Genomic DNA, 24568 nt, shown 5'->3' with positions numbered 1-24568 from the left:
TTTGTGTCTAAGGATATATTGCTTTGGAAAAGAGGTTCTGTTTTTGTTTACACAGAAGATGAGAACCTATGGATTAATTTCTGACTAATGTGGTTTGATGGGCCAAGAACCCCTGAAAGGCCACCATGAACACCCATAAAAATACTTCACCAAAAAAAATCAGAAAACAGTTTGGAAAGAACTACATTCAAATTCCCAAATATTGTTTATAAATGTTTGTTTACATTTAAAAGGGGATATGCTATAGAGATTTGCATTGATATGGATCTTGGTTTATTGATAAAAATTTAAGCTCAATTTTATTATACTGTGTATATGTATTTCTGACCTTGATTAAGGTATTGTGTTTGTGAAGCTCATTTAAGAATGTAATGTATAATAGATAGTCATAATAGTCAAGCTTCTAGTCATGTTAATCAGGTTTTCTAGATATATATATAGAGAGAGAGATTTCAGTTAGACAGGTATTCTTCATATCTTTCAGAGATCTTCAGAATGTGGCATTTAAAATGTTTTAAGAACTTAGAACTTTTCATGACAGTGAGACACATCTGCTTCTAGAAGCACCTATTACTTAAAGAGGAGGATGGGCATCAAAGAGGCTCCACAAGGAGCTTGTTCACCATTTTGACAAGAAACTGCTCTTGCCTGGACTGCTTGATGTTATGCTGTATAAACTGAACATGCAGGCCCCACAGATAAATGGCTGCTGAACTTGCCTAAAGGTGAGACAATCCTTTGGAGTTCCTGTTTTATGAAAGAGTCTAATAGACATTCAGCAGAACACAGGATACTATGGACTAGTGGGCTGAAGATGGATGCCCCCATGATACAGAAGAACTTCTGGTGACTGTCCGGGCAGTGAGATTACTCTGTCAGTTCTAGAAATTTGGATCTTGCTTGCAATTCACTTCCTGTTTACTTGGGTAATATTATGTTGTAGTAGGAGCGGAGGGCTGCGTCCCCGGCACCCGGCCGCTCCCACGGCTAGCTTTACCCGAAATAATTACTCGGAAACTGTATTCTTTTAAACACGGCTTGGCCCTTTAGCTCTAGCCCTTACTGGCTAATTCTGATATCCCGATCAACCCATCTCTAATAATCTGTGGGCACCGGTCTTACCGGGAAGATTCTAGCCTACGTCCATTCTGGGTCGGAGATTCATCGCATGCGTCTGCCCGGGAGCGGGTCATGGCGACTCTCTGCTCCAGAGAGCAGAGCTGTCGAGTCTCTGAGCTCACTTCCTCTTCCTCCCAGCATTCTGTTCTGTTTACTCCACCCACCTATGTTCTAAGCTATGAGCCAAACATTTTGTTTATTACTTAACCAATGAAATCAACAGATTGATATATGACACTCCCACATCAATATTATATCCTTCTGGAGTCTTTGATGGAGTTAAAGAATAGATAGTTATAGTTTTTCTTAGTTATGATAAAAGATAAAGTATATATAAATATTGTAATTCTTGCTTGATACCTGTTTTGTTATATGTAATTTTACTATGTTGAATCCAACTCTATGTACTGCACAATTAAGGAAATACGTAATTAATTTGATTCTGGGGAAAATGTGAACATGTTCTTCATGATTTATCACAGTGATTCCTAGAGAATGACTAATGTGTTCTGTAGTATCAATTATTACAATACTATTTCTCTTCAGACATGTATTCTTAATAAGGCTATCAAGAAAGATACACCTTTGGGAACTACAAGCATGTAGCCAAAGGACTTAAATAGGTCTGCTAGAGATGTTTTGCTACATTAGGTTTCAAATTTCTATTACATATAGTTGCATTTTCATAACAAGAAACAACAATAGGTTAGCTTAGAATTTTGAGTTTACTTACAATACTAAAGACATACAAATGATATGTTGGTATAAAAGTTTCTAAAGATGGCTACATCTTCTATTTTCCTTTCAGGTGATCCACTGTAAATTGACCTCTAAAGGATCTGAAAAATTTTGCTTCTTCAAGTTGACCTGTTGGAAAATCATCCCACATGTATATGAATGAAGAATCTGAATTGATCTAAGGTAGAAATTTTAAATTTCTACTGGTAAAATATTAAACTATACTGTCTAAATTTTTAAAAATATTATCAATATGGAAGAAATTATGAAAGTTATTTAAATCAATGTAATTTAGCAGTTTTTCCCACTGGTAAAATATTAAACTATACTGTCTAAATTTTTTAAAATATTATCAATATGGAAGAAATTATGAAAGTTATTTAAATCAATGTAATTTAGCAGTTTTTTTTTAATTTTTTGTCTTATGTTTGTATTTCCCCAGCTTAAGAGTTGTAATAGACAGATAAGTATCCTGAGTTTTATCCTGAGACCAAATCTTGTTTCTGTGTCCACTGAAAACTTTTATGAAAATATTCCATATATGATCTATTCCAATGTGAATTAGAGCTATGATTTCCATACTACCATCTCCAGAGATCTTTGCCCATGGACTTGTCCTGTGAATTTTGGTGGAAAGTCCTTTAACATAAGCAGTCAACCGAAAATCTCAAATCCAATGCTTGAATGCCCAGTAATATTTCTTTTGAAATTTTTTGTTGCTTTTTAAAAATATTTGTACATGCTTATTTTTGCCTTTTCCAATGCAGAATAAGATGCCACCATAATCTCTATATTAGTTTATTATTTAGTCAATAACATACACACATACACACACATGCATACACAGATACAGAGAGAAGGAGACAGAGTGTGTGTGAGAGAGAGGAATGGGGTGAGAGAGATCATAAACTGAGTGAGGGAGGAGGACAAAGAAAGAGAGAGATATAGAGAAGTTGTAGGAGGAAGCAAAACAGGGCAAGGGTCTCAGAGGGATGGAGAAAGAAGAGAGAATTTTATCCTTTTTCTACCCTTCTTTAGCAATCATCCTGACCGTTGGCCTTTTGATATGCAGTGTATTTGTACTATTAGGGCTAAGTATTCTGTAGAATCTAAGTCTCTTCACCTTGACATACTTTGGTTCTCTATGTTAACCATATACTATTGTAAATAGAAACATCTTTGTTTTTTGCTGAGAGATACATCAATCTATGGGCATATCCATAAGTCAATATTGGTCATTTTAATACTAAGTTCATTTAAGAGCATCCTAATGAAAGACTCTCCTATAGAACATCTAAAAAGTCTCTTTAGAAAATTCCTTCTATTTGCTAAAGCTAAAATTGTCTTTGAAGAACATAGCTAACATTTTTATATGCATCACATTTTGAAATCTATTAAGGTCAAAATGATTGAACAATGAGTGACTTTCATGATTAATTTGCTTCCCATGGCAAAGACTTTCATGACTGAAAAAACCTCTCATAGCAATATATTATTCTATACTAGCTAATACATATATACAATAGTATCATGGTCTTTATCTAGTACTTCTGGGCTAAAATTATTAAGGTGAAAAGCAGTTAAGAATAGTTGTGACTGCTTTGTTTTTTATAGAGTTTACAATATTAAGAATCATCTAACAAACTTCTGAGTACATTTCATAAAGATTTGACAAAGGTGGGAAGATGCATGCACTTTTGGAGGTACTCCATTATGTGGTCTAGGGTTCCATATTGAATCAAAAGGTTGTGGTAAGTGATGTGAGAGAATTTAACTCTTTCTGCTTCTAAACAACATAGGGAATGTAATTTTGCAGAATGTAAACCTGTTAAATATTTAAGGATAATAAAAATATTCATGAAAACGAAGGGATATTTTGTTGGAATAACATTAAGGAAATTCTGTGACATTAGGATCCTGACTTTAGAAAGCCACAGCAAATTAGGAATATCCTATCTGCATGAATATCAAATAGTAAACATAATGATGAAAGGCAGAAAAGGAAATTAGAAGATACAACTTTACAGGTCAGCCCTGTCTTCAGACGTATTGACAAGAATGCCAATTTAAACAAGGAAGAGAATAGGAACCTGAATAGTTTGGCTCAGTATATTATTTGATTGATTATTGTTTTAATTCCAAGCAAAGAGAGTGTAAATAAAACTCTTCCATTTACATTTCTGTTTTTCTTTTTTTTGCATTATATATATTTACATATGTGCATATCTATTATAGAAAACATGTATATTTAAGTAACACTAACAAATGAGGGGAAAGAGGTCATGTATTTGAAAGAGAATTGGGAAACTTTGGAGGAGGATGGGAAGATGTAAATAAATGCATTTCAGTTTTTCTTAACAATATTTTTGTATTTTAAATATTCATTGTTCTTTAAATGAAACCCAAGAAATGGTAAACTATGAAAACTATTTTCTAATCTTAAAATGACAGTGTTGAAAGACAAAAGAAGACTAATTTATGTTACATAGTGTTCTGGTTAGTTAGTCTTCATTTTAAGAGTCTATGTGTTAAGGTTATAGAGACCAACTGTAGAAAACTTACTTAGCAGCATAATATATATAATGTGATAAAAGCATCACTGGGTTGGAGGGAGATAAAAAGGGAAGGGGAAAATGAGGGAAAGAGAGTAAGGAGAAAGAGAGGGGAGAAGGACATACATAGACAAACATAGGAGGGAGGGAGTAAGGTAAAGAGATTGAGGGAAGATGAAATGAAAGTTGTATAAAAATGTTGAAGCTATTTGGGTAGTTTCTTTACTCTTTTCCACTTACTGTGTCCGTGTGTGTGTGTGTGTGTGTGTGTGTGTGTGTGTGTGTGTGTGTGTTCAGGGCTTTGACAATATCTATTCATTTTTCTTCATCTGACAGGCTTTGAAAACATATATTATGCCCAATATCACTGCAGTAACTGGATTCATCCTTATGGGGCTCTCTAATATCCGTGAACTACAGACTCTATGTGGAATTTCCTTTCTGTTAATATACGTGGTGATCCTAATGAGTAACTTCCTCATCATCACTCTCATTACCCTGGATCAGAAACTCCAATCACCCATGTACTTCTTCCTGAAGAACTTGTCCCTGGTGGATGTCTTTCTAGTGTCTGTCCCAATCCCAAATTTCTTTATTAGTAGCCTAACTCATAACAATTCCATTTCTACTCTTGGATGTGCATGTCAGTTATTCTTCATGGCCTCTTTTGGAGCAGAAGAATTATTCCTCCTGACAGCCATGTCCTATGACCGCTATGTTTCTATCTGCATTCCCTTGCATTATGACATTATTATGAGTAGTATCAACTGTGTGCTGCTGATGGGTGTACCTTGGGTCATTGCATTATTCTTTGCAGCCATATACACAATTCTCATATTTTCCATGCCTTTCTGTGGTTCTAATATAATCCCAGAGATTTTCTGTGATGTTCCTTCTTTATTAAGGATTTCCTGCTCTGACTCATTTGTAGCCATTTACACAAGTCTTGGGATTGCTCTGTGTCTAGGTGTCTTTTGTATCTTCTGTGTTGTGATCTCTTACTTTTACATTTTCTCCACTGTACTGAAGATTCCTACTGCTAAAGGCCAGACCAAAGCATTTGTCACATGTGTACCTCACCTCATTGTTTTCACTATTTTCATTGCTACTGTTTGCTTTGTCTATCTGAAGCCACCCTCAAATACAACATCAATTACAGACAGGTTGTTTTCTTTGCTGTACCCTATGCTATCTCCAGCCCTTAATCCAGTGATCTACACCCTGAGAAACGCTGAAGTTACTAGCGCTCTGAAAAGGCTATTTCAAATTTTCTACTCAAGAGACTCCTTTCACTTAACATGTCAAATAATTTGAGAGTGACAAAATTCATTAAAGTTTTCAGGGAACTTTTAAGATAGCTTTTGGTTGTGAGCCTAGCCTTTAGTAGTTGAACCATCTCTCCAGCCAAAGTTTTAAGATTTTTATCTTTGGAAAGAAATTAATAAATATCTACAATCACTTGATAGCTCTTTTATCATATTTTATAAACAGAAGATGAACACAACCATGGTTAAATGTGTCCATATCATAGAAAGCAAATTAACTCTCAAGAAAGATTCATACTTGGTTTCTATGAGATTCTAACTTGTTGTGAATCATTATAATAGCAGAGAATGCAACAAATTGAGTACAGTGCTTACTTGATATTTACCCTAGTTCATAATGCACCATTAGAAAAACTGTACAGAATATTTATAGAAAGATACTAGGTATTCTTAACCATTGTAATCTATTTGTGTCCTTTAGTCTAATGTCTGCAATTGAGGAAGTATTCACCTCTTCTGTGAAGGTAAATGCTTTCTATTGGAGGCTGTGAAGCTGTGGTGGAACCTATTATAACTATAGCAGAAATCACTTGATGATGACTGATTTTTTTCACTAGTGTGTCTGATGGGAAAGATTGCTTTTTATTGTTCTTTATCTTCTGAAGATTCTGTTTTGTTTTGTTTTTTAAAAAATGAACTTAGTGTTTAAAAAGAAATCAAGATCTCTTAATTTTCAACAATGTTGTCACTTTCAATTACGTTAATGATATTCTATAGTCAGATTGACAAAACGTGACTACCTGGAAACCTTGCATGGATCAGGTCAGTATTACGCTCCTCTCATTATCCTATCTCATTTTTGACAGAAAGATCCAACTATTCTTCTCAATCATTTAGAATCCAGAATAAAGAAATCCAAAGCTTTATAATCTACTCTGATGATTTGATACTATACCTATAAATTCAATACCAAGTAATATGTATCTCATTGAAGCCTATTGAAATGACTGAGATATCACCTTATACTGATGGAACTCAAGTAGTAAGCACAAATTATGGGGAAGTTAGACCATTTTTGCCAAATCATGATTTCAATCTCTATTTGTATATTACTTTTTCTCTCTCAAATTTAGAGCATATTAAGAGCCTGATTTAGGGCAAAATGAGAGTCAACTAAACCTGATTAACTTTATGATACCCTTAATTCACATCTGCCAACACACAAAATAAAAAAAAAATCACCTTTGAAAGCATGCCTCTCCTTGCAATGTCACTGACTCTGTTATGTGTTCATTCCTGGCATACTTTCATTTCTTAAATAAACTTGCTTACTCACCTGTATCTTTCCATAAATTATTAAATCTCAAAGTTGTCAATGTTAAAAGTCAAAGTTTTGAAACTCAGAGAAAATACTTCAATACAAAGAATTCTTTGTTCACATTTATTTTATTTTCTAAAATTTCCTACATGCATACTGTATCGATTTCATTTCATCTACACTCACTCTTCCTTCCAACTCATTCCTTGTACTTCCTGAATTTATCTCAAATCCATTTGTTCTATTTAAAAACTTATTGTTGTTTAAATGCACACACCAAAAACAACAATACTCCATGACTATTTCTCAGATGTGGTGTAAGAGAAAATTGAGGGGAGTTTCCCAGCTGATTGATATCTTGTGGTGTTCTTCAAGAAGTAAGTAAATGAACAAAGGGTTAGGCACTTGAGAGGGTAATAAGCTACATAAGAAGAAACCTTATATGTATTTCCACATTCAGAAATAAAACAGATAAACATTAAAACTATAAAAGTTCTCTTGCATAGACTGAGGCAATAGTGAAAACTTATAAATTACTTTTCTTTTTAGTAAGTTTAATTCTTTGTGGATTTCACATCATGCATTTTGTGAAATCCCACATGAAAAAACAGAGAAACAAGATAAAAAAGAAAAAAGGACTCTTGTCATAAAGACTGTAGTGTGGCCCCTTAAGTCACCCATTTTACCCTTTAATCCATCTTGACTTGCAAGTGTTCATTACCTTGAGTCATTGGTCTGCCAATGGTTTCTGCTACACCGCTGAGAGTGGAGTCTCACTAGGGCTCCTCTTGGATTTCCTGTTTTCCTAAATTATGAAGATCCTGCTGTTTTGACCTTTCAGATGTTCCAGGAGTTCATAGGTTTGCATGATGTTGGGGTGTGCCAACTCATAGCCTTGGTTCTGTGCCTGAATGGATGTTAGGTTGGTCAGTTTGCCAGCTTTCCCTCCTGTCACTACCCAGAAAAATTCTCCAGTTCAGCCATTCTAGCTCACCCGATTCAACCTATAGCAAGGATAGGTGCCTGTTCTCCTGCTCTCAGGTTCTCAGATTCACGGCACCAAGGTATATTTCCAGGGCCAGCTCTGTTGTTTTGTCCCAGCAAGGTAGGTTAACCTTTTCCCCAGTTCCTCTTAGGGAGGTAGGGTCAGCTCTACTGCTCTCACACCCTCAGATTTGGCTCACCTGCATCCCTGACCACAGGATAAACTCTCGTGTGCCGTCCAGGTGAGGTGAATGTCTGTGGTTAGGGTAGCACCATCTTTCCTTAGTTGGAGCATCAAGCTCTCCCCTGAGTCGGAGGGTAAGTTCTCCTGTTGAATTGTCCAGACAGGGCCATGGCCTGGTGTTCTAGGGCTTGCAAAGGGCTGGGCTGGCTCTGCACAGCTTGATTTCCACAAGCCCCTCTGATAAAATGGGCCACAGACATCATCCCAAACATCAGATCCAGGAACATTAATGCTAACATGACCCTTGGCCACTGTTCAGTGCCTCATGGACCTTGTGACAGCACAGACCATTCAAAATAATATAGACCAGGTGACTGTAGAGCCTTCAGTCACCAACATGGTCTCCAGACCCTGTGCATCTGGAGAGCCTTAAGTGGTAGCAGTAACTGTGGAAATACCTCAGACCACTGCCACAGCAGGGCCTCAGGCATGACAAGGCCCTATGCAGTAGCACATGATTAATATCCCCATGACCCCAGATGGAAACACCAGGCACACTGATCAGTATGGTCCATGCAGAAGCATGATCCTTGGATACCTACATGGTCTTAGGTAGTGATGAACTATGCTTTGTGGTAACTAGAGTCATTGACAACAACTCAGACCCTGGCTGCTACAGGTCTATTTGGCAGCAGTTCTGGCATGTTTGACACAATGGCCCTGCATGACAATGAAGGTCACTCAAAACAGCATGTCCTTGATGGGCACATGGATTTTGGATACCCTCATGGTCACAGATTCTGGCCCAGACCCAGACATCTATGTTGTCTTTAGTGACAAAATGGGCCAAAGTAATCCACACTGAACTTGACTCTAGTAGGACCATGGAACCAGACATGGTTTAGGCATCAGTCTGAAACATGGATTGTCAGTATGGCCTCAAGTGGCAGTACAGAGTTCTTAGACCAGCCTGGTCCCTAAGGCAGCCTGGCCCATGGACACCAACATAATCTCAGACGGCAGCTGAGACACCTGACATTGGCACATTCTTCAAAAGTCTCAGGAGCTACAAGTGTGAACACCCAATCAGGCTGGGGAAGGGTGATGGACCCAGATATGTCCTTGGTGGCAACCCTGGTCTGGAAAATACCACGACACCTGTTGACAGCACTAAGAAAAAGTGTGAAAACATATGAGCCTGTAAGTGATACTTTATAAGAAAACCTTAAACAATATTTAGATCAAAAATTCTGAGTGAACCCATTATATGAATTAAATGTAATCCTTATCAAATTGGTGCGTGGATAGCAAAGTCAAGGCTAAGTTAAACCTTCAGTTAAAATTTTCTTCAGTTAGCGTTTTAATACGTGTTCATATGCAAATACAATTTTATTTGCTTTGTGGCCCCCTACCTCACTTGTAACTGGACAAGAGAAAATTGGTAATGAGGGGAAATTATTAGACAAAACAACTAAAAATAACAACCTTTGGAGCAGTGTTACAAAAACTTCATACATTAGATGCCACTTAAAATACATACTCACATGAAGGTAATCCGAAGGATGCCAGCAAATGAGGGAGAGACAATGTCCAAACTGGCCATTTGTTTTAATCATATGAAGTTCTCAGTATCAAGATTGGGTAATGCCACACTGAATTGTTCTTTCATGGGGATGTCCCAGTATATCCTGGGGCTTTCCCAAGACTATAAGTTCCCAAGAACTGACAGCAATGCAACATTGCTTAAAACAAACTTAACCATCTCATTGAACATAAAGATGTTAATCTGAAGCCTACAGAGTGCCTTAACACCTAAACTCTAGTTTAGGTGTTAGGTGTTAAGTTTAATGCTGCCAAAGCAGAAATGTTAGCACCAATATCACCAGTGCAAAGGTGACTCTAAGTTTGTGGGAATCACCAAACAATATCTGAGTTGCCTTAAGGTCCATGCTACATGATGAAACTCATACCTATGACTGCTTTTGTAACCAGGAATTTAAGATGGAAAGCCCCAAGACATATGCTAACATAGAATACAACTGTTCTAAAAAAAGAAAAGAAAAAAATTTAAAATCTTAGTAATAAAATTATGCCTAATGATAATCTCCTATACTTATAGATGTGTTCATTGATCAGTCGTCATCAGGAAACCTTTCTCCTGCAGCAGGTGGGAACTAATAGAGAGACCGACAGTAAAGCATTATGCAGAGACTAAGGGGCCTTGGAGAAGTCAGCCTTAAATGGGATGTCTCCATCAAATCCTTCCTCTCTAGCCTCAAGGAGCCCCGTGAAAGAGGAAATACAAAGAGTAAAACAAGCAGAGTTGATGGAAGACAGTGACTAAATAAGATCCTCTAAATCAACATGATTTATGTACATATGATTTCACAAAAACTGAGGAACTATGCACAGGTTCTATATGAATGGATCTCAATATATGCAAGCATAGAACTGAAACAAAAAGTGGATACATGCCCTCATAGCTAACTCAGAAACAATCTCTAATTGATTACTACTTTCAATAAAGCTTGAGTTTCCTTTAAAGGGGTTTCACTTGATGGGCAAGCTACTGTTAAGGATAGCATACATTCCAAGCAGGAGATGGGTAAAACTATAAACCGAAGGGCATCCTTTGAGGTCCCTTGCCTCATAAATTTTTGTCAGGGCATTTTGTTTGTTTGTTTGTTTAAATCTTACTGTTATATATATTTCTAGTTTACCAGTCAAATCCTTTGCATATATATTCCTGCTTCCAATTTAGTGTTTTTTGTGGGTTTCTTCAGTGTTTGAGTGCTTGTGACTCTGCATCTATGTCAGTTATTTTCGACCTTTTCATGGGCTCTTTCCACTTTTTTATTTTGTGCTATTTTGATGCACTAGTTTTTTGTTTTAGCTTATCTTATATTATTTTATTATATTATTAACCCTTAGTAGTCTATTTGTTTTCTAATGAGAGAAAAAAAGGGATGGCTCTGAATGGGAAGACAGGTGAGGAGGGCTGTAGGTGAGGAAGCATAGAAAGTGGGTTAAGTATTCTGTATAGAATATGTAAAAAGTATTTCTTCAATGAAAGGGAAATGCTTTGTGGTGTGTGTTTTTCTATTTATATGTGCATGTGTGTGTGTGTGTGTGTGTGTGTGTGTGTGTGTGTTTGGTCAGTTCTCTTCCTCTTGAAAACCCTGATCAATAGAAGTATGTTTTATCTTCTAAGGAAAAACAAATTTTAACATGACTTTCTTCACAGCCTCGTTTATCTGTTTGTTTCTAAGACTATAGATGATAGGATTTAAGAATGGTGGAAAAACAGTATAAAATACAGAAAAAGCAATCTCATGAACTGCTTGTGAGGTTCCTGGAAATCTTAGATACACATAGGCACCAGAGCCAAAAAACATAGACACCACAATAATGTGAGGGACACAGGTGGAAAAGGCCTTCCCTCGCTCTCCTTTAACAGGAACCTTCAACACAGTTGACAATATGTGAATATACGATATGGCAATGAATGTAAAACAGCTACCACTGAACCCGATGGCAGTCAGAAGCATCAAGAGTTTGTTTATAAAGTCATCTGAGCAAGAAATTCTCAACAAAGAGGGGATGTCACAGAAGATCTGAGAGACAACATTGGAGTGACAGAAGGAGAGCTGGAATGTTTCGATAGTGTGTACACTTGCAAGGACAAGACAGATAAATAGGGAAGCCAGTGTCGTCTGAACACAGACTTGGTGGTTCATGATCACAGGATAGAGGAGAGGCTTACAGATGGCCACATAGCGGTCCTGAGCCATGACAGTGAGAAAGAGAATCTCTACACATGCGCAAAAGAAGACCAAAAAGACCTGTGCTGCACAGCCAAGCACAGAGATATTTCTGTGGCCAGTGAGAGAGTTGACACAGGCATTGGGGACAGTGACAGAAACATAGCATATGTCTAAGATGGACAAATTCCTTAGAAAGTAGTACATGGGTGTGTTCAGGGCCTGGTCAACTGTAGTAACAATGATGATGGTCAGGTTCCCTAACAGGCTGCCCAGGTACACCAGCAGGAACAGAACACTAAGTAGGAGCCTGAGCTCCCAAGTCTCTGCAAAAACCTCCAGGAGGAACTCGGTCACCAGGGTGGAATTGATCATGGTCTCAAAGTACAGGTTTATCTGAAAAAGAAAAACAACAACAGATAAAAACATAAAATATTGAAAGATTACTAGCATTGCTTTAATGTTCTTTATTTCAGTTTCCTAAAGCTTTTGTTTATGTGTGAAAAGTCAACTAATCATCTATTTGTTGCTTTGACTTCTGTATATTTTTCTCATCATGTTTAGTTGTTAATACACATTTATGTGCCAGACTTTCTAACTGAATTGTATGATGCTAAACCCTAAGCGTTGGTTTACATTATAATAACTTTCATAAAGCCTAGTTTCCTACCAAATATTAACTTGATTAATATATAGCAAGTTGCCCTTCCAAATAAACTACCTGCAACAATTAAAAATACCCAGAGAAAATTAAAATGTGGGATATAGTTTTAAAACTCAGTTTATATAATTATTATGATTTAAGTATATACATATGTACTTGCTTTACATTCTATTAGTATTTTCCTATATACATACAAATCTATATGTATATGAAAAATGATAGGTAATTGAGAGTGAAAAACGAGTCATGGAAGTAATAGAACAGGTAGGAAAAGAGAAATTAAGATGAGCATGGAAGAAGGGGGATTCTAAGCAATCATATCAAATTTTAGAATATCTGAGACTATCAAAATAGGTCATTTACCTGGAAACTCAAAGATAAATTTGCATGCTTTAAGCATTTCTTGGAGAAATCTCAGGTTTTCTTGAATATCACTCATAATATAGATGACAATTTAAATACCATAAATTCAAGGGTTTGTGTATATGAACAGTATCTACATACACATCCACAAAAATTATTAGAAATATTGTTTGGCAATATTTTGCTTGGGCAAAGAAAATTTTATACATAAAACTAGACATCTTTTATCTTCTTATAAAATAGACTTATAGCTTGTCTAACACTAATGTATAGTGTAGAGTGTCACACCAAATTCTCCCAGTAGTTATGGATATACACATATTCTCTGAATAATTCTCAATGGAAAAAAATAAGTTCAAAAAAATAAGTTCTAAAATTTTTAACCAATTATAGGGGTATTAAAGTACAAATGTTAAAGTATATGAAATTAAAGATAAACTGTGATTAGCTTTCTAAAATACTGTCACAAGTTTTATCAATTACTCATAGCATCCAAAAAGATACTTCCTAGAAACTACAGACCAAATCAGGAAGTTGCATCCATGTTTTTTTTTCCCTTTTGGCTGAATCATGCTATAGAAAAGAATGTTTCTGTCATATGATCGGGCATCTCTTGGGTATATTCCCAAGAGTGGTATTGCTGGGTCCAGGGGTAGGTTGATCCCGAATTTCCTGAGAAACCGAAACACTGATTTCCAAAGTGGTTGCACAAGATTGCATTCCCACCAGCAATGGATGAGTGTACCCCTTCCTCCACAGCCTCTCCAGCAAAGGCTATCATTGGTGTTTTTGATTTTAGCCATTCTGACAGGTGTACGATGGTATCTTAAAGTTGTTTTGATTTGCATTTCCCTGATTGCTAAGGAGGTTGAGCATGACCTTAAGTGTCTTTTAGCTATTTGAACTTCTTCTGTTGAGAATTCTCTGTTCAGTTCAGTTCCCCATTTTTTTAATTGGGTTAATTAGCATTTTAAAGTCTAGTTTCTTGAGTTCTTTATATATTTTGGAGATCAGACCTTTGTCTGTTGCGGGGTTGGTGAAGATCTTCTCCCATTCAGTAGGTTGCCTTTTTGTCTTAGTGACAGTGTCCTTTGCTTTACAGAAGCTTCTCAGTTTTAGTAGGTCCCATTTATTCAATGTTGCCCTTAATGTCTGTGCTGCTGGGGTTACACATAGGAAGCGATCTCCAGTGCCCATCTCCTGTAGGGTACTTCCCACTTTCTCTTCTATCAGGTTCAGTGTGTTCGGACTGATATTGAGGTCTTTAATCCATTTGGACTTGAGTTTTGTGCATGGTGATAGATATGGGTCTATTTTCATTCTTCTACAGGTTGACATCCAGTTGTGCCAGCACCATTTGTTGAAGAGGCTTTCTTTCTTCCATTGTGTACTTTTAGCTCCTTTATCGAAAATGAGGTGTTCATAGGTTTGTGGGTTAAAATCCGGGTCTTCTATACGATTCCATTGGTCGACTTCTCTGTTTTTATGCCAGTACCACACAGATGAGGATAGGGAACCTGAAACGACCCTATCCTAGAGCAATACTGACGAATATCTTGCATATCATCATAGAACCTTCATCTGGTGATGGATGGAGATAGAGACAGAGACCCACACTGGAGCACTGGACTGAGCTCCCAAGGTCCCAATGAGGAGCGGAAGGAGGGAGAAGATGAGCAAGGAAGTCAGGACCACGAAGGGTGCAACCACCCACTGAGACAGTGGGGCTGATCTATTGGGAGCTCACCAAGGCCAGCTGGACTATGACTGAAAAAGCATGGGATAAAACCGGACTCTCTGAACATGGCGAACAACGAGGGCTGATGAGAAGCCAAGGACAATGGCACGGGGTTTTGATCCTACTTCATGTTCTGGCTTTGTGGGAGCCTAGCCAGTTTGGATGTTCACCTTCCTAGACATGGACGGAGGGGGGAGGACCTTGGACTTTCCACAGGGCAGGGAACCCTGACTGCTCTCTGGACTGGAGAGGGAAGGGGAGAGAAGTAGGGGGAGGGGGAGAAGAGTGGGAGGAGGGGGAGGGAAATGAGAGGCTGGGAGGAGGGGGAAACTTTTTTTCCTTTTCTCAATAAAAAAAAATTAAAAAAATATGAAACAAAGGGAAAAAAAGAAATAAACATAAAAGCCTTTTGTGAAGAATTTGATATGTTTATTGAGGTAGAATATCAAAGGATTATACGAAATTAAATGGTTTCTCCTGGTGAGAAATTAGGGATTTGGATATTGTTATTATCACTAATATCTATTGTAGGATAATAGATTTTGTTGCTTTATTCCTTTAAAATTTGTATACATAGTCCATTTTGTTAAATTAAAATTTTTTATAAGCATTAACTCGAAAAAAAAGAAAAGAAAAGAATGTTTCGTCACATACCAAGAGCATCCTCTCACAAAGATCCATTATGTATATGCCAGGATAATCATAAACCCCTTTTTTTGCAAAAGCATCGGATGACATCTGTGAGAGTTTTTAAAACTCTTGCCATGCATATGTTTCAAATGTGAAACAAATGTTGGAAGTTATATGACAATGACAATATAGTAAACAGAAAATAGTGTTGCAATGTGATTGGCATCTTTACTGCAAAGGAAAAGTGAAAGTAGGTGATTGATAAGTGACTATTAGGAGTGTGAATAGGTTTGTGAGTTTATCCATGGGAAATCTCTTACAATTGCTTTGAGCGGCTGTGAAAATTAATGGTACTGGTGGTTCTTTTGAGAAATTGAAAGTGTGGATAAATTCAGTCGCCTTTAGCTGTTTTGCTCATTCCACTCAGCAGTTAGTTCTGACTCATTTTTAGTGAATGTTATTTGAATTACTGGTGAAGTATTTTTTTTCTCAGAAGACTAGGTGATTATACTGCAATTATTTACTCTGTTTTCAGAAGTTAAACATTGGTTAAAAACAGACTTTAGTCAAGTATACTATACCTGGAACAGGAACTGAGATCAGAAACAGGAAATGTGTGGTTTCGAGGCAAGAGTGCATGCTGGGGCGAGGGAGTGCAAAGTGAAATACAAGAAAGAAGTGATTTGTAAAAAGGGAGACATTAAATATTTGTTTCACTATTAGTCTGATAGACTGGGAAGTAGCTTCTTTTGTATGTAAACATTACATTCAACTATTTTTATCCAAAACCAAAGTATCAAAACTCAATTTTAAGATAAAGAGGTCTATTTTTTGAAACCACAAGTAGCCAAGAAAACAGCTCTACAGGATACAGATTGTACCCATCAAGGCTGTAGTAATGAGTTTATTTATCTCTCCTAAATTTGAATTTTCTTTTCTTGGTATTTATATACTTAAAAATGACACATTGAGTGCCATAATTTTAAAGTCACTTGCTGCATCATTTTAAGTGAACATAGCATCTTTAAAAATAATTTTACATCCTTCGAGTCAAAAGATATCATCTCTTTTTTATTTTGTTGCCTTTTGAGATTCATAGATGGCTACGTGGTCAATAGCTTGTTGTTGTGGTGTAAGACCTGGGTTTGAATCCTGCCAGCCACGTGGAGGTTCATAACTACCTGTAATTTCACTTCCAGGGGAAATTATGCTTTCTAATATCCATAGGCAGTAAACATATACATCCTGCATTGTAAGCACTTGCAGACAAAACACTCACATACAAAAACTAAAATGAATAAATAAATATAAAGAATGCCAGATAGCGATGACACGTGCCTTCTAATCCCAGCACTCAGAAGGTAAAGGCAAGGGAGATTGATGAGTTCAAGGCCAGCCTGGATTACAGAGATAATTTCAGGACAATCAGGGCCGCACAGAGAAACCCAGTTTTCAAAAACTAAATCAAAACTAACAAAGCAAAAGCAATAATTTGACAGTTGCCCATGTATCATACCTTGATTCTTTTAATTTTACTTTACTTTCTACTTTTTTACTAGATATAATTAAATTAAGTGAAATATTTTATCTGTTTAAACCAAGAGATATAGAGTGTCAGAAAAAGAACCATTTGTGTCCTCTTTATAAAAGTCTATCCTGATTGACCCACACACGTGGTAGGGATGGAAAACAGGTATTGCTAGCATAAGGAAACCTAAGGAAAATAGAAGGAATATTCTTTTATCAGATATTATAAAATTTAAGTTTAAAAAATTGTCTCTGGAGTCAGAGACCATTCCCAAATAAAAGGACTCCAAAAGGAACTAATTACAATCACAGATACTGTGCTTTTGAACAGAGAGCAGCTCGATTTAACAGCAAGCTGGCAGATTTGAAATCAGTACCACAATGGAGATAGTACTGTTTTGAATACTCAACCTTCAATAGTAAGTCTTACTGAAAATAAATTTTTTAAATTGTAGGTATGAACACCATGGAACAAGAGGACTTAACATAAATATATGGAGATTTTACCTCCCCGGGCGGTGGTGGCGCACGCCTTTAATCCCAGCACTCGAGAGGCAGAGGCAGGCGGATCTCTGCGAGTTCGAGGCCAGCCTGGTCTACAAGAGCTAGTTCCAGGACAGGAACCAAGAGCTACGGAGAAACACTGTCTCGAAAAATCAAAAAAAAAAATTTTACCTCAAGAGTGTCAGGATAAATATGCACTAAGTATTCTCCAACAATAATTCATCAGTACTTCAGCACCTGTGGAGATATCTGTATTATGTCTTTCATCCATTTACAGCAGAAAAGGATTGTCCTGGAGAACATTATGCTGAGTGAAATAAGCCCAGCACACCACATAATGAGACAAAATATCTCTTAACAAGTCAAGAGATAAAGCAAACAACTGCAAGTTTGTTTATTTAAAGAAGCAAGTTTTGACAAGACTGGACATACACTGGGTGATTTGGATATTGATGAGAAACTAGCTTAATAAGAATGAACATTCTATCAATTGAATACTTTGCGTTGCTTATTTGATATGTTAAGCATTGCTTATCTTTCTTAAATATGTCTTGCATATGATTTCCATATGTTAAACATATAATTATAGCAAAAATTGTGAAAACACTAAGGACTAAATAAACTAAAACACTGACGACTAAAGTCATAAGGTTCCAGTCAGGAAAAAGTCTTTATAAATACTACTGGAGTTTTTTATAATTAGTTGAGGGCAGGTGCTGTCTCTGCAGAGGAACTAGATTCAGATTACAGCACCTACATGGTGGCCCACACCATCCATAAATCCAGATCTAGGGGATATAGCATTCTTTTCTGGCCTCTAAAGGTATGCACGCAGCTGATATGCAAAAGTTCATGCAAGCAAAACCTACATATACTTGCATTTAGGAATATATTTGTACATTTACATACATGTATATGTAACAACAAATAATAAAAGGCATGATATTGAAAGAAAGCAAAAAGGGCATAAAGAATGGTTTGAAGGGAGGGGGAAATATAATCATAATTTTACAGAAGAAAGTTAATATTTAAAACCACTTTCAAAGTAATACTTGTATAAGATTATTTTACACTATCCATATACACATCATATTATATGTGTAATACATACAAAAATATATTCACATTATTGCATATAGTATTTTTTAAAAATACAAATCTATTTTGTGTTATATAAAATGTTTTAATCCTTAAGTCATTTTTAGGATTTGTTTATGTGTAGTTGTACACATTTTGCAAATTTTGAATAAAGAAAAGAATATTTGAAAGTACAAGCTATTATATAGGTGACATAGAAACACAATGATTTGGTTCTATATGTGATATTTTAATTACCATAGTCCATGATACTACTCTCGCCTTTTAAATGTAACTTCTATACTGTAGCAATATTTATCTGTGATGGCTTTATGTAAAGTGGTGGAACACTGTCTTCACACATTTTTAAATGATATTGCTGATTATTTCTTAGATAAAAATGTAATTTTTCTCAAATATTCAGGACTTGCAATTGTAATTCCATCCCTTCTTAAAACATTTCAAACTGATGTGGGGGATTTCTGGGAAATCCCTAGTAGGTAACAAGGAAGTTCAGGGTAATAGCTATGTTCAAAGGACACTCACCAAAGTAATGATCATCATTGTAAATTAGAATGAAGCTCTCTGTTTTTAAAGTTTTCAAATCAAAGTCTTAAATACAATTCGTCCTGTCATTCTCAGGTTAATTGAAGTCTCCAGATGAATAAAACCCCATTCTTGCCTCTTAAAAATTGGCTAGTTTTGTTCCTTTTTTATTTACATATGGACATCCTCTTGAGTGCAAAGGTTCTGGAACACAGTTCTTAATTGGGACAAAATGCCCAAAGGTAATATAGGTAGATAATGATTTTAATAGAACTAGTAACAGTGGACCCAATTAAAATAAAGAAATAGACACAAGCAGAAAGACCAGACAAGGTATCACCTGAGGCATCTGAAAGTGTGGAGATCATGATGGAGATATCGAAACTTAGTGGGGAGCACAAGGATAGTCTGAAACAACTGAAAATTGTTTTGGGCACCTATGGTGGGGGTTGAGAAAACCAGAGTATCAAGGAACATGTGTACACTGGATGTCCATCTCATGAGGTTATATAGAGAAACAAGGACTCTTTGGGGAACCTTTTTAGCGGCTATGTTGTGTCCTGAAGGAGAAGCCAGCTGTGTCAATGCATACTGACCATTTGAGTGGGGCTGAAATGGAAGTAATGGGTTAAATCGTTTGATGGAGAAAATTTTAATGTAATATAACATTGTTTGGGATGTGGTTATTTATCACTGTCTGTTGGGATTTATAATGAGAATTCAATTAATTTGGCTAAAATAATATGCAGTTTGTGAATAAAAGAATATGAACAATGGCAATGGTAAAGCTATGGACAAAGAGAGTACAGACAAAAGATCTGTAATTGTTTAAAAAGATTAGCCCAATTAAGAAAAAATGAGCTATGCACTGCTGTAAAGGAAAGATACCTTGAAATCCAAACCCTACCTACCAAAGGTTGTAAATTAACTGTGTTCAGACTGATTCTAAAGGAGAAATATGGGGTTGATTATTTTACTAGCAGACTCCCTGCTCAAAACAACCACATAGAGTATTTTCTCAGGTTCCAATACTAAGCCACACAGAGGTCATTTTATCAGTGACAGATGAGGCCAAATTATATCTTAAGCTTCTAGAGTAACTGCAATTTATCCTGCATTTGATGCCAATTTGACTGGAACTCAAAATGCCAGGGTTTTGGAGCCTTGGAAGATTATAGTAAGGTTTAAGAATTCCAATGAGATCAGGCAATGAGTGTCATGTTTGAATTTCTTTGTGGACGCTCTGTGTGGTCTTTACAGGAAACTATGAAGACAAAGTTAAAGTTAGCGTGCAAAATTTAGCATATTGGAGATGCAAAGATGATGATGTGCCTGCCTTGGAAAACTGTAGCCATAATGTGAACCCAGGCCAAGAGAGGTCATATTTGTTACAGGAAGAAGAAGTAGAACAGTACAACTATCCATCTAATTAAAAGATGCAACCATGGTGTTGAAATGTGTGGTGTTTGCATTGATGGATCTTGAGAGTTCCTTGATCTAGTCTTGTTTTCCTACCATTTTTCCTTTTGAAGTGAAAATGGTTATTTTGAAGTATTGTATATTGGAAATATGTAAATTAACTTTCAGTTTTACAGGTGTTTATATTAAGAGAGTCGTTTGGGTTGCAGAAGGGACTGTAGGCTTTGAAACATGTTAAAATGATTGAGTTTAGAGTATTCTTATGTATTTTGTTTTGAGAAGACTCCTGTAATAAACATTAACATTCATGACTCCGTGATGGAACTACTATTCATGACCTAAATCTCAACAGGTAGACAACATTATGAAATGAAAACAAAGGACCAATCCAACAAATTCTGTAGTTTTGGGAAAAATCTCTAAGTGTACTAACCTTGTATTTTGACGTCTCTAGTTCTGTTTATGTCTCAGTGTACTTGTGAACAAGAGTATTTTCCCAGGATGTTATTTTTATGCTTAAAAGATACTCCAGGGGAGATTTGGTGCTAACTTGGAATCTGAAATGTAGAGTGTGGTTTCAACATCCTAATGAAAACTTTCTGCTGTCTAAAACTTGTGTTCAATGAGTTTTCTCTGGTGGGTACCCATCATTTTTGTAGGTCCCACAGATTTAGAATCACAGATATCAGACTTCAAGACATAAAGGTGTGGTGTGGGACAATTCTGTATTCTGTCAATTATGTTTTAAATAAATGTTGTTTGGCCAGTAGCCAGGCAGGAAGTATAGGCAAGACAACCAGGCAGGAAGTAGAGGTGGGATGATGAGAACAGGAGTATTCTGTCAAGAAGGAAGCCCTTTCTGTAGTCTTGTCCCAACCACAGAGGAAGGAAGATGTGATTGCTCCTACTGAAAAAGGTACCTAGCCATGTGGCTAACAGAGATAAGAATAATGGGTTAATTTAAGTTATAAGAGTTAATAGAAGCCTGAACTAATGGACCAATCGGTTTGTAATTAATATAGATCTTCGTGTGATTTCTTTGGGGCTAAATGGCTGTGGGACCTGGTAGGAGGACAGAAACCAGGCAGGGCAGAAGACTCAGTCAACAGGAGTGGGTTCATCTTAGAGCCTCTCAGCGTATGGATTTGTGTGGTTGTCACAGGGCTTCTACGGTGCATAGCCTGAGAGGTTCCAGGTCTCCAGGGTTTCCTTTGATTAATTGCTATATAAAGTGTATGAGGAATTTAAATTTTCCAACTCAAAAGTAAACAAAATTTAAAGTTGCCTGGTCTTTTACCTCAGGAGGTAAATCTTTGGTCTGGCCATACAGCAGAGGGTGGACACAGTCACTGAAATAAAGTCAGAGAACGGCATGAGATGTTACTGAATTCAGTGCCACTCTGTTCAGGTGTTTGAATGTTTAGTGGTCACACCTGGTTGTTTTACTGTGTTTCTCTCTCTCTCTCTCTCTCTCTCTCTCTCTCTCTCTCTCTCTCTTTTTCCCTCCCTGTGTCCCTGTGTTTCTGTATGTCTTTCTCTTTATTTCTCTTGGGTCTGTTTTCCTTATTTTCCTTATTTTTTAGTTGTTTCTCTGTTGTGAGAGCCTACACACAGCACCCAAACCCAGCCTTGCTTAAGACCTGTACTCTATCGCTGGGTTCTGAACTCTTTCTGCTCTGACAGGTTGGTCAGAGATATTCAAAGATTTATTGTTTCCACTCTGGAATACTCAATTGTTTATTATTTCAGGTCCTCCTCAGGGTCCAGGTCATTCTTGATCCCTGTCCGTGTGGAGGCAGGGAAGGATCAGGAATCTCATCCAAAAACACCTGTTGTCAAAACAGAATGAAGATAGGGAAGGGAAAATTGTTCCATTAATTGTGTTAATTCTCTCCAAAATTAGCCCTGGAGTAATGGGGAAAAAGTAAGTACCATTCCCCTGTCTTTTCTGACTTGCCACATTTTCATCCAATAGTCTCTGTAGTTGCAAACTCAAAACCCACCATTCTCTGAAAAAAAGTAGAAAAACTTCCCCTAGCTAGGTCAGGGGATGACTGTAGGATATTGTAACCTTGAAATAATGCAATCATTTTCTGTCCAACACTGACCAAGGAGATTTTAAACCAAAGGTAGTTGGTAAAAAAAATAAAGAATTCTCTATTGCCCAGTTTGACAAATAATTAGAAAACAACTTTTTAAACATTTAAAATAATTAAAGGTATAAATAAGCCCCAGTATTGGAATTTTTGCATAAACTGAAAGTCAAAGTCACGTTCCCTGTGGAATAAAAATAAATGCAAAGATGGAAAGTAAACAGAGATTCTAAATATAGTATTTTATTGTGTTTTATTTCAATTGACTTTTAAGGAAGGAGCAACAGCTGCTCAATGACATTTGAGTACACATGCTGCTAAATCAATCCAACCTATATAGTTTGAAAATGTCTCGAGTTCAAAATTTAAGTCAGAAGATATGTTACTTTGGAGAAGAAGTTTTGCTTTTATTTCCCCAGGAAATGAGAGGCTGTAGACTCATTCTGCTTTAAGGAAAGCAAAGTGTAATCAAGGAAAATGCCCTGAAAAATCTCTAATAGAAGTGGATGTCCCAGATGATGTTACATTATAGAATGCCTCTGCTGCAGTTTCCTCTGAGTTCTACACCTAGAACTGCTTCACGACTGCTGGCTGAGATGATCCAGCCTTACAGAATACAGTCAAGACTTGATCATATCCTAAATTTTCTTTGACCCTCCATAAGATTATCAACACTGCCAATCAGCAGGAAGTAGCCTAGCAAACTACTCCCACATTCCCCAAAAAATGGATTATGTATGTTTTTATTGTTGTTGTTGTTTGATGCATTGGTTATAACTTTTTATGGATAACGATCAGGAAAACAGTTAAACAAAGAGATTGGATTCAGGTTATAATTTTGAGAAGAAAAGCAGGGAAAATGCTACGGGAAAACACTCTTTTGCAATTTAAACATTTGTCACTCATACAGGTTTAGTCAAATGCTGATTGTCAAGTAGCCAGGGAGGAAATAAAGTTGGGGCAACAAGACTAGAGAAATTTTGTAAGATGAAAAGCAGACAATAGCCAGGTATGGAAGAAGCAAGATGAGAATGCCTCAGTGAGAAAAAGTACCAAGCAATGTGATTAAACATAGATAAGAATTATGGGTTAATTTAAGTTGTAAGAGCTAGTTAATAATAAGCATTAGCTAAGAAGCCAAACATTTTATAATTAATATAAGTCTCTGTGTGTTTCTTTGGGACTGAACAACTACAGGACTGGGCAGGATCGAAATTTCTGTTTATATAATAATAAGTTTTAAAATGGAAAAACTCATAGTTGTACTTTATACACTAAAAAAAATATTTACAGCAATGGTTTTCTGTTGTAACAAAAATAATGTTTAAAGAGGCAACATCTTGGTTGTGGAATTTAAGTAATTTGAACAGTATCAAACTTGTTTTCTCTGTTTTGTTTTGATAATGCATATCACCCTATGTTATTTTCTTTACAAGATTTAGTATTCTTTTGGCAACAATAGTCTTTACTTTTCCCATCTGTGTGAGGCTCTACCACTTTTAGGAAGCTCCTCAGTTTTGTGCTCTACTGTAGGTTATGACTTTTCTTTTACATTACGAAATAATTTATGATTTCATAAAAGATACAAACTCAGTATGAGCTTTATTTTTGTATTGCTGTTGTCATATTGCAGATTAAAGCCTTTCAATGCTAATTCAGTTAATACTTTATATGCTAAAGATTATGACTTAAGAAAAATCCTATTGGAGGCTGAGATATCAAATGATTCATCCCCATAACTACCTTCAAGATCCCAGACTATAGGCAATGACAACTAATGAAGTCATTAGGGGCACCATTCACAGTTCCTGTGGTGACATTTCTTGTCCTGTAAAGAATTTCTGCTCTTCTCTAGTCCCCAAGGGAATACATTTTGACCCTCAACAAAGAGAATTCCTCAGGGAATCTATTTAGTTGTCTCAAGGTTCTAGGATGATGAAATCATAATTCTTCTCAGGAGAGGAACTCTGAACTCACTTTTTCCTGTAATGTGACCACAGTAGGAAATTACACATGAGAAATACGAAAGAATGTGGTGCTACCAAGAGTACCAAGGCTGCCTCATGGACAGTAACACAACAAGGAG

At 36.5% G+C, this 24568-nt stretch overlaps 2 protein-coding genes across 3 annotated transcripts; one reads left to right on the top strand and one right to left on the bottom strand.

Annotated features, from left to right (window-relative positions):
- Positions 1 to 1949: 1949 nt before the first annotated feature.
- LOC121450691 (olfactory receptor 14C36-like) lies at positions 1950 to 12305 on the bottom strand. 2 transcript variants are annotated; one of them, XM_041655916.1, is made up of 2 exons: positions 11389 to 12296; positions 1950 to 1974 (listed from the first exon to the last, which is right to left on the bottom strand). In XM_041655916.1, exons 1-2 carry the CDS (start codon positions 12294 to 12296, stop codon positions 1950 to 1952), a joined length of 933 nt encoding a protein of 310 aa, XP_041511850.1. The 2 variants fall into 2 exon arrangements, with proteins under 2 accessions (XP_041511850.1, XP_041511856.1); XM_041655922.1 differs by lacking the exon at positions 1950 to 1974 and having other exon boundaries at positions 11367 to 12305.
- Positions 4764 to 7100, top strand: LOC121450705 (olfactory receptor 14A2-like; the record flags this gene model as incomplete). Its single annotated transcript, XM_041655934.1, has 2 exons — positions 4764 to 5662; positions 7070 to 7100. Coding segments are annotated over exons 1-2 (930 nt in total), but the record flags the coding sequence as incomplete, so codon positions are not given.
- Positions 12306 to 24568: the final 12263 nt, after the last annotated feature.

The sequence above is a fragment of the Microtus oregoni genome, unplaced genomic scaffold (genome assembly GCF_018167655.1).
Source record: "Microtus oregoni isolate MIOR12 unplaced genomic scaffold, Mior012 000000F_ref0000247, whole genome shotgun sequence".
Taxonomy (NCBI): Eukaryota; Metazoa; Chordata; class Mammalia; order Rodentia; family Cricetidae; genus Microtus; species Microtus oregoni.
This window is presented reverse-complemented; position numbering and strand designations above follow the sequence as displayed.

Excerpts from the sequence above, each read along its gene's own strand:
- LOC121450691 (XM_041655916.1), bottom strand. The coding sequence starts at position 12,296 with ATGATCAATTCCACCCTGGTGACCGAGTTCCTCCTGGAGGTTTTTGCA. Across the intron at positions 1,975-11,388 it reads GAGGCTGTGAAGAAAGTCAT|AAGCAAAATTTTTCAGATCC; the intron begins GTTAAAATTTGT and ends GTCAACTTGAAG.